General features: G+C 35.0%; 1 protein-coding gene across 2 annotated transcripts; it reads left to right on the forward strand.

Moving 5' to 3' along the window:
- Window positions 1–3,344: 3,344 nt before the first annotated feature.
- Window positions 3,345–13,243, forward strand: LOC107793360 (uncharacterized). 2 transcript variants are annotated; one of them, XM_016615691.2, is made up of 19 exons: window positions 3,345–3,780; window positions 4,202–4,305; window positions 4,478–4,564; window positions 4,676–4,751; window positions 4,874–4,948; window positions 5,054–5,107; window positions 6,210–6,269; window positions 6,415–6,525; window positions 7,160–7,254; window positions 7,368–7,573; window positions 7,786–7,883; window positions 8,233–8,336; window positions 8,463–8,643; window positions 8,813–8,935; window positions 9,497–9,579; window positions 10,929–11,070; window positions 11,309–11,338; window positions 11,510–11,571; window positions 12,116–13,243. In XM_016615691.2, exons 1-19 carry the CDS (start codon window positions 3,745–3,747, stop codon window positions 12,933–12,935), a joined length of 2,547 nt encoding a protein of 848 aa, XP_016471177.2. In that variant the 5' UTR covers window positions 3,345–3,744; the 3' UTR covers window positions 12,936–13,243. The 2 variants fall into 2 exon arrangements, with proteins under 2 accessions (XP_016471177.2, XP_016471178.2); XM_016615692.2 differs by having other exon boundaries at window positions 8,463–8,628.
- Window positions 13,244–14,261: the final 1,018 nt, after the last annotated feature.

Raw genomic sequence — 14,261 nt, forward strand, 5'->3', positions numbered from 1 at the left:
CTTTCTGTTTTAATTTGTTTTATTCTGCACTTTGGTTATCTTTCGCAATTTAGGCTTACCTAGTCGTAGAGGACTAGGTGCCGTCACGATAGTTCATGGAGGGTGAACCGAGGTCGTGATATTCAAGAACCATTTTAATATAATGAGACTGAGACAAAGCTAGACCTTGAGGAGTTTGTAGGATCTTAATTCCCAAAATTAAATCGGCAAATCCTAAATCTTTCATATCAAACTTACTAGTAAGTATGCGCTTAATATCATTTATGTTAGCAATGTCATTACTCATTATCAGCATATCATCCACATATAAACAAACAATGACTATTTGATTTGGAGTATTCTTAATGTAAACACATTTGTCACACTCATTGATCTTGAAACCATTTGACAACATTGTTTGGTCAAATTTCGCATGCTATTATTTTGGTGCTTGTTTTAGTCCGTAAAGTGACTTAATAAGTCGACACACCTTCTTTTCTTTTCCGGGAACTACAAACCCTTCAGGTTGTTCCATATAGATTTCTTCCTCTAAATCTCCATTTAAGAAGGTTGTCTTTACATCCATCTGATGGATTTGAAGGCCATACATGGCGGCTAACGCTATTAACACCTGAATAGATGTAATTCTTGTTACCGGCAAGTATGTGTCAAAGTAATCAAGACCTTCTCGTTGTCTAAACCCTTTAATAACTAATCTTGCCTTATATTTGTCAATAGTACTATCAGCTTTCATTTTTCTTTTGAAAATCCATTTAGAACCCAAAAGTTTATTTTCCAGAGGAAGATCAACCAATTCCCAAGTATGATTACTTAATATGGATTCTATCTCACTATTGACTGTCTCTAACCAATGTTGTACTTATGAGGAAGACATTGCTTCTTTGAACGTTTGAGGCTCATTTTCCAATAAGAATGCTAGAAAATCTGGTCCAAAGGAAGTAGTTGTCCTTTGACGTTTACTACGTCTTGGATTTTCCTCATCAAACGTACTTTCCTTTGCTTCTTCCCGAGGTCGCTTAGATTTTTCATTAGATGACTCATATTCCATTTTATACGGATAAATATTCTCAAAGAATTCAGCGTTATCAAATCCAATTACCGTATTAATATTAATGTCGGGATTTTCTGATTTATGAACCAGAAAATATGCCTTACTATTTGTTGCATATCCTACGAAAATGCAATCAACGGTTTTTGGTCTAATTTTTACCCTTTTGGGTTTAGAAACTTGCACTTTAGCCAAATACCCCCACACTTTAAAATATTTTAAGTTGGGTTTCCTTCCTTTCCATTTTTCATATGGAATGGATTGGGTTTTGCTATGGGGAACTCGATTCAGTATTCGGTTAGTTGTAAGAATAGCTTCCCCCACAAGTTCTGAGGTAAACCAAAACTTACTAACAAGGCATTCATCATCTCCTTTAACGTTCTATTCTTTCTTTCCGCAATTCCATTAGATTGCGGTGAGTAAGGGGCAATTGTTTGGTGAATAATGCCATTTTCCAAACATTTTCCTTCAAAAGGAGATTCATATTCGCCGCCCTATCACTTCTTATCATTGTGATCTTCTTGTTTAGTTGCGTTTCAACTTCATTTTTGTATTGCTTGAATGCATCAATTGCTTCATCTTTACTATTAAGTAAGTAAATATAACAATATCTAGTACTGTCGTCAATGAAAGTTATGAAATACCTTTTCCCACCGCGAGATGGTATTGGCTTCATGTCGCAAATATCTGTGTGAATCATATCAATTTCCCAAATCCCGATCCCGATCCGAGCGAGCGGCGACGACGACGGCACGAGGCACCACTTCTTCTTAACTCTTTAAGAGATAGAAGTTGAGCTTATATATATACACACACACACACACAAAATTTTCTTTCTTTCTTCCATTAAGGGACAAAGTGCATTAGTAAAGTGAATTAATTCAAAATTTCACTTCCCTCCATTTCTTTTTCCACTATTTTCCATTCATCCCTCTTTTGTTATTAATAACAAAAACCCAACAACATCAAATGACCTTTTTCTTCTTCAGCCGAGATGACAACATATGACTTCATTTTGAATAAAGGATATTATATCAAGTCATATCAATTGTGCCCTAAATGGATAAATGTACTACATCAAAAATTGACCATCACTATCATGCTTAGTACTTGATTGTGATGACCATCACTGGTAAGTTTTGGAATGTTTGCACTAGTACTTATTATTTGATTACGCTGGGGCTTATCCGATTTGAAGTGCAAACCGTATCAATGGAAAAATGATATACCATCGTTTTAATTTAGATGACACATTTCGTTCAATTCAATATTTTAAAAAATTTAAATATTTAAAAACTATACGAAAAGTACTATAAGAAGCAATTTCTCTCATGTAAATATGATAAAATATACATTTTTAAATATTGGTCAAACTTTACACAGTTTAACTCTAAATAAGCGAAATGTGTCATATAAATTAAAATGGAAGGAGTAAATAACTATTTGAATCTCCATCTCTACTTTCAACTAATCACCTAACATATGAGACAAAGAGAATTATTCCCATATTGGGTGAATATGTCTGCATAATATGGAGACTTTTGTTGTAATGTAAATGCACTAATATATGTTATCCGAAAACTTTTGTATATTTCAACATAAAAATATTTTTTCAAATTGCTAATTTTCTGTGTTAATAAATTATAATATTTATGATTTAAAGGAAACCACTCAATTTGTCTATACTTAAGTTGCCGTTTGGGCAAAGGTATTTCTAGAAAACAAAAACATGCTTGGATAATTGTTTCAAAATAAGTTTCGTTATGTTCACAGAAAAAATTATTTCCTTTTGAGAATAGCTTCAAGACTACTTAGAAGGGAAAAATTACCGGCAAAGGATGTGGGCAGTGGATGAGGCCGTTCTTCCCTTAATCAGAGGTTTCGGGTTCGAGTTCTGAATATAAAAAATTCTTGGTAGGGGGCACTTCCTCCGAATGGGACCCTACGCAGCGCGAATCCGGATATAGTCGTGCTCCAATGCGAATACCGGACATCGGGTGGGAAAAAAAAAGAAGGGAAGAATTGGTTTGTTAATTCTTTACAAAAGTATTTTTAGTTTTATATCCCTTTTATAAGATATCTTTATTTTTACATATAAAAGGTTTGAAATAGCTCATAAGAGATCTGAAAAAAGTAATTTTCTTTTATTCAAATTGTAGGCACAATAAATCATTTCCTCCGTCTTAAAAGTTACAAAAACTTTTGACTTTTAAATTAGAATTGACCAGTGGGAAATACCACAAGATGTTGGTACTTAGATTGATAAATTATGCATATTTAGCACATATGTCAAAATGCGTCATTTCTTTCTTGAATTCATCATCTCATCAAACTATATCAAATAAATCGTGATGAGGGAAAAATAATTACTTTATGTTTTATGCTTTTTGAGTTTTGTGTATTCTGACTCCTTCAATTTGTGACTATTAACTTTTCCGCCCTCATTTCTCCATCAACAATAAACATTAACCCTTGTTTCTCCGCTGCAAACTTTTAGGAATCTCCTCCCTCTCTCTCTCTCGCACACACCCGCAGAGCTTCCTCTCTTTCCTCTCGATCTTTTCTTGCTTTAAAATCTGTGTCGTATGATCTTCAAAAGCTGGGGGTTTTGCTGACTGCTGACGCTATTCGCTCCAGAACCTCAAAAAACCCTGTCTTGATTCAGTTTAGGTCTTACAGATCTATTATCATTCAATATGTTTTGGAAGCTCACTAATCTGTCTTGTTCGCCGGTATGTAGTGGATTTATATGCTTTCCTCGTTGTATTTCAATTATACGAACAAATTTTCATTCTTTTAAGCATTTTATTGGTGTTGGATTCATTCAATGTGTTAATCTGGTGGTTGAATGTATTACTTGAGTTACAGTTGAATTCCCTGCTTATAGATGAGTGGGAGAAATTTGGTGTAAATTTATACTATGCTGCATGATTCATGAATGCCCTTTACTTTGGTGTATCTACTATACATGTCAAACATATGTAATTCTGAAAGCTTGCTGACTGGCTTTTACCTTTGCCAATCGACACAAAAAGCTGTGATATTTATTTATTTATTTTCTCCGACGTTTGATTTCGTTCAAACTCGATGCTCTAATTGTTCAAATATATTTTGCGTGGAAGTTAAGGTTGAAACCGTTTTTTTTATGAGTAGGTTGAAGCAGTGTTAGACAAGGAAAACTTCACATTGGAAGAGCTTCTCGACGAAGAAGAGATAATCCAAGAATGCAAAGCTTTGAACAGCCGTCTGATAAATTTGTAAACATCCTCCCAGTTTTAGCTTGTAAATTTAAATTATGTAGTCCAGTTGATAGTTTCAGTAACAGTCAATTGACATACTGCTTTCAGGGAAGACACTAATGTCTTAACCAAGTACTATTTCCCATTAATAGTTTCAAAGTTCATTGGGAGACTATGATTTTGATTTCAGTTTGAGAGATAGAGCTCAGGTTGAGCAGTTGCTGCGATACATTGTTGAAGAGCCGTCTGAGGATGCTGATAGCAATTGGAAATTTAAGTAAGTTTTGACATGACCGAGCCTCAATTGTCATGTCAATATTTTATAAAATGTACATGCCTATATCCTTGAAAATTTAGCAGTATTTCTGAATGCTGTTTCATGCTGTAGGTTTCCTTTCATCGCATGTGAGATATTCACTTGTGAAATCGATGTCATCCTTAAAACTCTAGTGGATGAGGAAGAGGTATTGTATTCTTAAGATGCAGTTGTAATAGTTTGTGTCAATACTTTATCCAAATCAAAGTTTGTATCAATAATGCAGTTAGTCTGCCCTGATAATTTGGTCATTTTTCTACTGTGGCACAGCTAATGGATTTGCTCTTTTCTTTCTTGGAGCCCAACCGTCCTCATAGCGCATTGCTTGCTGGGTATTTTAGCAAGGTACAACCTGATTCATCCACATCCTTCATGTATAAAAGAAATCCTTTGTCCTTTGTTGTTGAAATGTTATTTGGCTGAAGCTTAACGTAGTTTTGATGCACGCAGGTTGTAGTGTGCCTCATGTTGCGGAAGACAATTCCACTGATGAATTATGTTCAGGTGGGCCTAATAAATTCTATTTAGTTGGTACTTAGTACATGCAGTTGATATTTGTAGTTATTCTACTTTATTAGCAGACCATCACAATTGTGCTGTTGGATCCTTATTCTTTTTTGAACATCCAGTTATTCCTGCTTTTCCTCTCCCATGTGACTTACTTTTGCAAAATCTCTGCTCCTAATTTGTCCAATGCTCTTTCTCACTTTACCAGTTTACCCTCTCTTACACCACTTGCTTTTATGTTCTCCCTGACTCGTTTTCACTATATATAAAACCACAATGTGTATATCTTCCTTCCTAACCTTTCATATTTGGAAGTTGAAACCAAAAAGGAAAACGAAAATTTCCGCTCCTACTTCTAATAGTTTTTCCATGCTGTCTTACGTATGTTTTCCATGTTAGTATCTTCAGAGTCGCTCTGCTATCCTCTTACTTATTAACCATCCTAAGTAGGTTCTAAAAGCCTGCCTCATTTGATACTAAAAGTTGCAAAATCATTGAACTTTTCATGGGTGCAATTTTAGGGTGGGATCTCATGGAGAAGTAAAGTTGTAGTATAAGTGTATAACTTGTTTTATGCTCTTGTCTCACCTTCATAGACATGTTAAATGGATGGTGGAACTAGGAGGGTCATTAGCTTATATTTGATTAGATGAATGAAGATAAGACTACTTTTATTACCCTTATGGAAGAATGGCTGCTTAAGCATCAAACATTCTGATTACTGGGAGGGGTTGATACACAGGAGATTATATCTAAGTCCTCAGATTTCTTATACGTGGTAAGGGGGGAGCTATGAGCGTCATGAGTTCACTGCTTGCTTAACTTTTTTATGCTGCAACTATTTGAAGCCCCTATTGGAATTAATTGGCTTCAGGCAGCTTGGTTATGGGGTATATATTGGAGATCATATCAAATCCTTTTTGTAAGGTTACCAAGGCAAAGCCTTATAATTCTGACGTAAAAAGGAAACTGATTTAATGTCTAAGGGTATGGCCATGTGGATTCACGACACAGTTGCTAGGTGTTTGTGTTTTTTCTCTCTCCTTTTTTCCTCTAATAAAATAGGTATTTACATTGGTTCTTTTTATTTTATTTGCAGGCCCATCATGATGTATTCCGTCAGATGGTGGATTTGATTGGTATTACATCCATTATGGAGGTTGTAGCGCAGTTTTCAGTTTACCGTCTACCACAATTTTTTTTTGTTTATGCTACTTGATTTTAACGTATATGTACATATAAATAGATTAATCATTTTACTTGCGAAGGAAAAACTTTTTTCTCTGATCAGCTCTTTCTTATAGGTTTTGGTGCGACTTGTAGGCGCTGATATTTACCCCAATACTAAGGATGTCATGCAATGGTTGGCTGACAGCAATTTATTAGAAATGATTGTGGATAAATTGAGCCCCTCTGTAAGTCCAAAATATGGAGCTACCTGATTATGTGATCATTTTCTTTGGTACTGGTGATAATTAATATACTACGGTTGTAGTCATATAGACTGTCTATGTACTGGGCATGTTTCGGCATTAATTACTGACGGCTTTGTTGGCATGGTTTCTTAATTGTATTTTATTATGTCTGCCTGGTTATATTATTCCTTGGCAGTGCCTTTGCTGTGATCTATTGCTCCATGATTTGCTAGTTCTTAATGTTGGCTTGTTGCTTACTGAACAGTAAACAAACTGTTAAATGAGACTTGGGAGCAAGAGGAACTAGGATATATAGTTGATACTTGATAGGAATTACCTACTCGTAAGGCACTAACTTGGACACAAAATTCCTTTTACTATAGTTGATGAGAATTACCTATTCCTAAGGCACTCAATTTGGACACAAAATCCTTTTAATTTTAGTTTTGTGTTCCTTTGACTACACTTAGCTCATTTTAACTGGCTTTATTTTTTTACATCCTTTTCGTGATATTCATATATTCACAGTCTTGATTCCAGGATTACTTAATGCAATTGAACAATCTAGTCTTTTCCTGAAGTACTTCTTGTACACTAGCTTAGACCATTTCTGATTTAGTGCTCTATTGTTCAGAGTTTTCCAGAAGAACATGCTAATGCAGCAGAGAGTCTATGCACAATAACCCGAAATGCACCATCTCCTCTTGCTACTAAACTATCAAGCCCAAGGTTTGTGGGGCTTCTCTTGATGCTAATAGTAAATATCCATCTGTATTATCATTTGTATTTGTGCTGAAAGTAATTTATAATTGATTAAGATCTACAACTTTCTTTGGGTGTAGTTTTGTAGCAAGGATATTTGGTCATGCCCTTGAAGACTCGCATTCGAAGTCTGCCCTTGTCCATTCATTATCTGTATGCATATCTTTGTTGGATCCTAAAAGATCAATTCCATCTCCTATGATGTATACTTACCGCTGCCAGTACGTTTATGAGTCATCCGTGCATGTCAATCCTGAGACTATCAGTGCAATGCTGCCCAAACTCGGTAATTTTCCTGTTTGGAAATGTGTAATCAAATTCTAATTGCTGCATACTTGTTTAAATATCTTTCTGCCCTTTGGAAATTAAATTAACATTGTCTAAAAAAGGGTGGTAAGAAAGTCATAGAAAATGAGGCATCAGAGAACAGGCCACAGGTCACACATAATGCTATATCAGTGATTGTTGCTGATATGTAATATGCCATTTATGACACAGGCAACTTGCTAAAGCTGTTGAACATATCATCTGATGACAAGATTCTTCCTACAACGTATGGTGAACTCAGGCCACCTCTAGGGAAGCATCGGTTAAAGGTTTGCTTGTTTACATTCTTATAGAAAAAGAGATGATCGTCTTTCCATTTCCAATTTGATAGGGATCCCCGAGAAGGATATGCCAAGCTAGATGTTCCTTATTATGGCTTTCCTTCATAGTTTTCAAGGATCAACTGTTTTGTCACAAGCAGTTGTAAAAGTCTGCTTGTTAAATTTACTGGATTTGTTGTGACACATTTTCCAGCTTCTAGTAGCTTAGACAAGGTACTGGCATGAAATTACATGTAATGCATGTCTACATTCATTTAGTACTGCTAGTTTGTTGGGCAGATAATCTCAGCTGAGTCTCCTACTTTGTATCTTAGACTGCTTTACTTCTTTGTTGTAGATTGTGGAATTTATCTCTGTTCTACTAAAAACCGGCAATGAAGCTGCAGAAGAAGAATTGATCAGCTCTGGGACAATTGAGAGAGTCCTGGATCTCTTTTTTGAGTAAGTTTCTTTATGCTCCTGGACTCTCGAACTTATTGGGTGCACAAAAATCATTGATCTTGTATTGCTGACTTTCTTGTTATTTTCTTCTTTGATGTTCTAACTAGTTGCATAAACGCTGTATAGGTACCCATATAACAATGCATTGCATCATCATGTGGAGAGTATAATAAACTCATGCTTGGAAAGCGGAAACAATATTCTTGTCGATCATCTTTTTGAAGAGTGTAATTTTCTTGGAAAAATTCTTCAAACAGATCAACAGCCCACAGTTTCTGGCGATGGAAGTCAGGTTGATCTTAGAGAAGTAACTGACTTCCTTTTCTTTGAAGTTTTTAGGTTGCAAGTTTATGTGCTTTTTTTCTTTTATAGTTATCCCAAGTTCCCTATGGAATATGAATATATTCAACAGTAACCTTGTATTCTCATTGCAATCAATAACATAGAATATTCTATTTGTTTTTTAATTACTGCAGCCCACATTTTCTGCTACCGGTAAACGAGCACCCCGAGTGGGTAACATAGGACATATAACACGGATTTCTAACAAACTTGCTCAGTTGGAAAGCAATGACAATCGCATTCGAGCACATCTTGAGGTGAGTAATAGCTTTAAAACTTGTTACTTGATACGTATCACAAAAGTTGAATTCTGAAGTTCTCTGAATCTAATTGCTAAAAGGTTTTGAAGCTTTAATGTTCGAACTTACTATTTCGTTGTCAAGATAACTTCATGATGGATGTTGACAGATAATTCTGAACATACAAATACCTACCCACCAAATAGAAAAATTATTTAAGAATTGAAGCTTGGTTTGTATCTGAGTTCTTGGGGATGTAGTTGCATGGAATTTATACTTCATGTGTTAAATATTCATTCTACTAAACTAAATCCAACCTTATTTTTATTTTAATGGCTGTATATTTTTGTGGTGGCGTTCTAATAAATATACATTTTTGCGGTGCTGTATGTAAATACCGTATGCTACATCTAGTTACTTTTCTCTCTTTTTGTTGCTACTGTGTGCTTTTGATGATAATTGTGTAGGTTTGGTGCAAGATGCTGTTACATAGCGTCCCCTTCAATAAATATAATTTGACATCTGATTTCGTGCACAAGTTCCAACTCTGCTTATGCTAACGTGTTTTCTTTACTCCAGAAAAATATGGAATGGAGTGATTGGCACACTAACATCTTACAGGAGCGTAATACAATCGAAAATGTCTATCGATGGGCATGTGGGTAAGTCTTTGCCCATTCTGATTCTGTAACTTGATTTTTTTGTAATCTTAGTTTTTAAATCTTGTAATATGAGACAGATCTTAAATGATATAGGCAGAATACCAACTGTGTATTTCTTGTTATTTTTTCTTTAGATACAATGGCTATTTATTTCAAATGTGTATTTTTTATTTTCGAGTTAAATCAGTAAAAAGAAAAATTTGGCTACAGTTCCATTATTTTTTTACCAAATAAAAAAATATAGCCAAAATAATGAACTTGCAATTGTGTACTTTTTTATTTCTTCTTTAGATGCTATGGATATTTATTTCAACTGTGTATTTTTTTCTTTTTTTCAGGTAAATTCTGTAAAAAAAAGATACTTGCTTAGAGCTCCTTATTTTAGCTAAATAAAAAGTTTTAGTTTAAATAATGAAAGTTTAAACTATGTATTTTTTTGTTTTATATCTTTTTAGATGCTATGCTATTTGTTTCAACAATGTATTTCTTTTTCAGGTCAAATTTTTAAAAAAGTCACCTGAAACTTCATCATTTTTAGCCAAATAAAAAAGTTTAGCCTAAAGAATGGAGTTCTAGCCAAATTTCATTACAAATTTTAAAAAAAGATGATCTAAAAGATGAATACATTTAAAAAGGTAAAAAATGTATTTTATTATTAAAAATGCAAAAAATCCATGTGGCAGGTGCGTGCATGCCACTTTCTTGAGATGCTATTGTTTCCAAGGGGGTAACAACTACCGAATATCCAAGTTTGGGGGGTGGGGGTAATTAAGACTACAAATAGTTTTAGGGTGTAACCAATAATTCATGGCTTACAGAGGAAGGACATAATTGAGAAAAATAAATGAAGAGATGTTCAGGGCATGTAGAAAACAAAAACAAAGATCTTTAAAGTATGCAGCCACTCATGCAGCTACTCTGAATAATTCACGCATGTCGATTTTCTTAAAACATATTTTGGTGTCATAACGAGCACTCTCTTTGTAGTACTTTCTAGCTCAATATTTGAATTTTCAAATATTAGGAGAAGGAAGTAAAAATGGGGGCAGAGAAGAAATGGGTGGGGTAGCGAGTAAGTAGGGAACAGGGATGCGCTTTTGTCGGTCACAAGCTAACATGAATGTGTCCTTTGATGAGATTATATACTGTCTAGATATCTTACAAAATGGATGAGATGAATTTTGACTGAAACTCTTGTAATCAAGAAGGAAATTCAAACTTGGAAATATACTTGAAAAGAGAACTGAAAGATCTGCTGATGTGTTCTCGCATCCTCTCACTGTCCTTCTCAGTTCCTGAAGCAAGTAGTGGAATAAATTCATAATTATCTTCCTTTTTTATATAATTAGCCGGCCAACTGCATTTCAAGATAGGACAAAGGACAGCGACGAGGAAGATGCTCATAGCAGAGATTATGACGTAGCAGCTTTAGCAAATAATCTGAGCCAAGCATTCCAATACACCATATATGATAATAATGGCGCCGCAGAGGTAATTGGTTTGTCTGATACCTTCTAGTCATGCTTACTATTCCAACATATCTTTTTCTTATTGCGGAAAAGAAGTTTGAGGTTAGGGGAGGGGTGTTGTTCTGTAGGTAGAGGAGGAAAGGAATCCAAAGAACTCAGGGACAAGTGCTCTGCAATCTCAACACAACTTTTGTGTTGTGGTTGGGATTGAATTTCAGTCTAGATTTATTCATCCCTGGGTTTTTCTTGCATGTTAACAGGGTCATGGAGCTCTTGATCGGGACGATGAGGTACTAATGATTTTTTTTTCTGGTTAACTTGTTTTCCTTTTGGATGAGAAATGGAGTAGTTAGAAAATGCATAGTGAATTGATAACTAACTTGTGTGAGATTCACTTATCTGTTTTTCATTATATGCATAGTGTTCATTATGATGTTACATTCATGCCCATGCCTTTGTAGGATGTTTACTTAGATGAGGAGTCTGCTGAAGTTGTTCTGAGATTGGGAGATGACCAAGGGAGGTGAGTTCTGGTTGTCTTTTCTGAAGGAACTTGTGTCAAGGGACACTTGAGCATATTTACTTTCAGTACCGTTGATGTATGTACTATAATTAGCCATATGCAAATGATATTAATTTCTTAGCCCACCAAAGGAAAATCTAAAACAAAAGGAGTAGGGTAGCTGAGACCTGAGAGGAAACATGTGTCTACTTCCAATTGTTTGACCGGAGGAATGCGTTCTGTTTTGTCTCTGTGGCATCTCTTTCATTGGTAAAACTGGTAAGTCTATGATGCAAACTAGTCCCAGCTAACTAGAATTTTAGTGCTTCCAGGGGATGGGAGGACCATACATTAGATGTAAATGGTACATATGCCAATGCTGAATAATATATCTTAAACAAGATGTCAACTTGTATATGGTCTTATGTTGATTTGTTTTAAATTGAGTGCTAAGAATATGGTACTTCTTGTAGGCTTCAGAGTGTTAGCATCTATCAGTTTCTTGGTATCTGAACCTATTATCTTGTGCAACACATTTTAAAAAAAATAAAAACAACCTTTGCAGCAATTTGTTCACAAATTCAGATTGGTTTGCTTTCCGAGATGATAGAACTGGAGATCCCAAGAGCACCTCACCTACTGAGGTCATGGAAGATATCAACCCTAATGGAACAGCAAACGGCGGTAACATGAGTTGTGATGAAGAGGTGGTAGTTGGAGAGCTGGATGAATTGGTTGAAAGCAAAAGTTCTACAGATGGAACAGCCAGTTCTAGTTCAAATGCCTTTAATGGATTTGGTGGAGCCAATTCTGCTAATGTTGGAGATTTCAATCAACAGAATGAGAAAGCAGGTGTGTCAGGTGATGTGGGTTTCTTCCATTTTGAGAGGTCAGGCAATGATGACCCATTTGGAGACAGGCCTATACCTGAATGGGTTTCATGGGGGGATGGCTCAATGGGTGGATCTCTGAATCCTTTTGAAGATAATGGTGACTGTAATGACAACCTCGTGAACTCAGGGGAGGCATCAGCTCCCCCAATTAGTTCCACTCGTAATGGTGGAGAGTCTATTCCAAATGGTGTATCGTCATTTCCCGAGTCTAGCAAAAGTTCATCTGTTTCTGATTCTAGTCAGAAAGCAGCCGCTGTGCCTTCTTTGTTTGAAGAGGATGTTGAATTTGTTGGTGTAGAATTAGAGGGTACTGAAAAGGCAATGGAACATGCTCTTAAGGAGGGGATTGTTGGGGAAGCAGCTCCATTGAAGAGGAGCCTAGTTCCTAAGATGTCAGAAAAAGATAGTACAGATGAGGGCGGGTCAGGGGTAAAAGAGTTCAATGATTCTAACTATTGGAGAGTCGACCAAGAAGTCGCGGTACTGGAGTAACTGTGCAGTTCTGTTGATCATTATCTGAATATGGAATTCAGAGCTGATGGGCAGGATACCCATTCTCAGTTGGTGAGGTTATACAGATATGTACAGTGTATTTTTTGTTTCAGTTGGGATCAAACAAAAGGATAACATATTGGTTGTTAGTGATTATTTATTGTTAAACTATGTTTACTGTTCAGGTTTTCTTTTCATTAAGTTAAAATTTTGGTTTTTATCGCATATTCATTTAGCTTTGGCAGTATTGTATGGATTCTGGAGTAATCTCCGTCATGAATAATTATACATATCTTTTTCCTCACTAATTGTTCAGTTTAAGGCACACTTGTGGGATGCTTGATTGAAATAGTATATCGTCAACTTCTCTGCCTCACTGTGTTTCATGCAAAGATTGGATGAAATAGTTCTATCTTCAGCCTGGTGACTATTACTGTTGGGACTGAATGGAAGCAAGGTATTAGGTAAAACATGCGTGAACTATTCATAGTTCTAGCAATTTGGTTAAAATATTAGCGAATGCACTAGAGGGACAATATATTTGATAGTTTGTCGGATGGTTGTTGTATGTCGTTTCATAATGTATCGTATTATACTATACTATATTATTTAAGCGTATATAATATTTGGATATATTTATATTATTTCTTCGTCATTTTGTCATATATCAACAATTTGAAAAATATTTGAAGAATAGGCATATAATACTACAAAGAAAAATTAAAGTATAAGGTAAAGTAATTATTAAAAAAGTTGGTGGAGAAATAACATTATTGTAATGGCAAGATGAGAAAAGAATACGGTAACAACGCGATCACACATAGATCTTTACGTAAGAGGGGTACATAAAAAGGGGTATTTTTATCGTTATATAACATCGAATTTAACAATATGATACAATAAAATTAAAATAACAATTAAAATAATTATTGTATTTAAAGTAACAATACATTATGTAACAATCATCCAAACAAACCTTTGAAAGTTTAATTGATATACTCCCTCATTAGGAATTCAAATTTATTTTATTCTAATTACTACTTCAAATCATGTCGTTCTTCCAGGGACCGAGAAATATTAGCGCATGCACTATTTCTCTTCTTTTTTGTTTCCCCTCAAAATTCTGTTGTAGAATAAAATAGTCTAATGAATAGAGAATTTTTTCATGAATTGAGAATTTCTTTTAATTACTAAAAGATTATAATAACTTGATATAATAATTAATCGAGAATTTGATACCATACAAAAAACTTAAAAGAGACCATAAAGCATGTTCCGGCCAGAATGTTGTTATTCACGCAGCTTTTACCCGAGATGAATGGACAA

This window comes from Nicotiana tabacum, chromosome 8 (assembly GCF_000715075.1).
Source record: "Nicotiana tabacum cultivar K326 chromosome 8, ASM71507v2, whole genome shotgun sequence".
In the NCBI taxonomy this organism is placed as follows: domain Eukaryota; kingdom Viridiplantae; phylum Streptophyta; class Magnoliopsida; order Solanales; family Solanaceae; genus Nicotiana; species Nicotiana tabacum.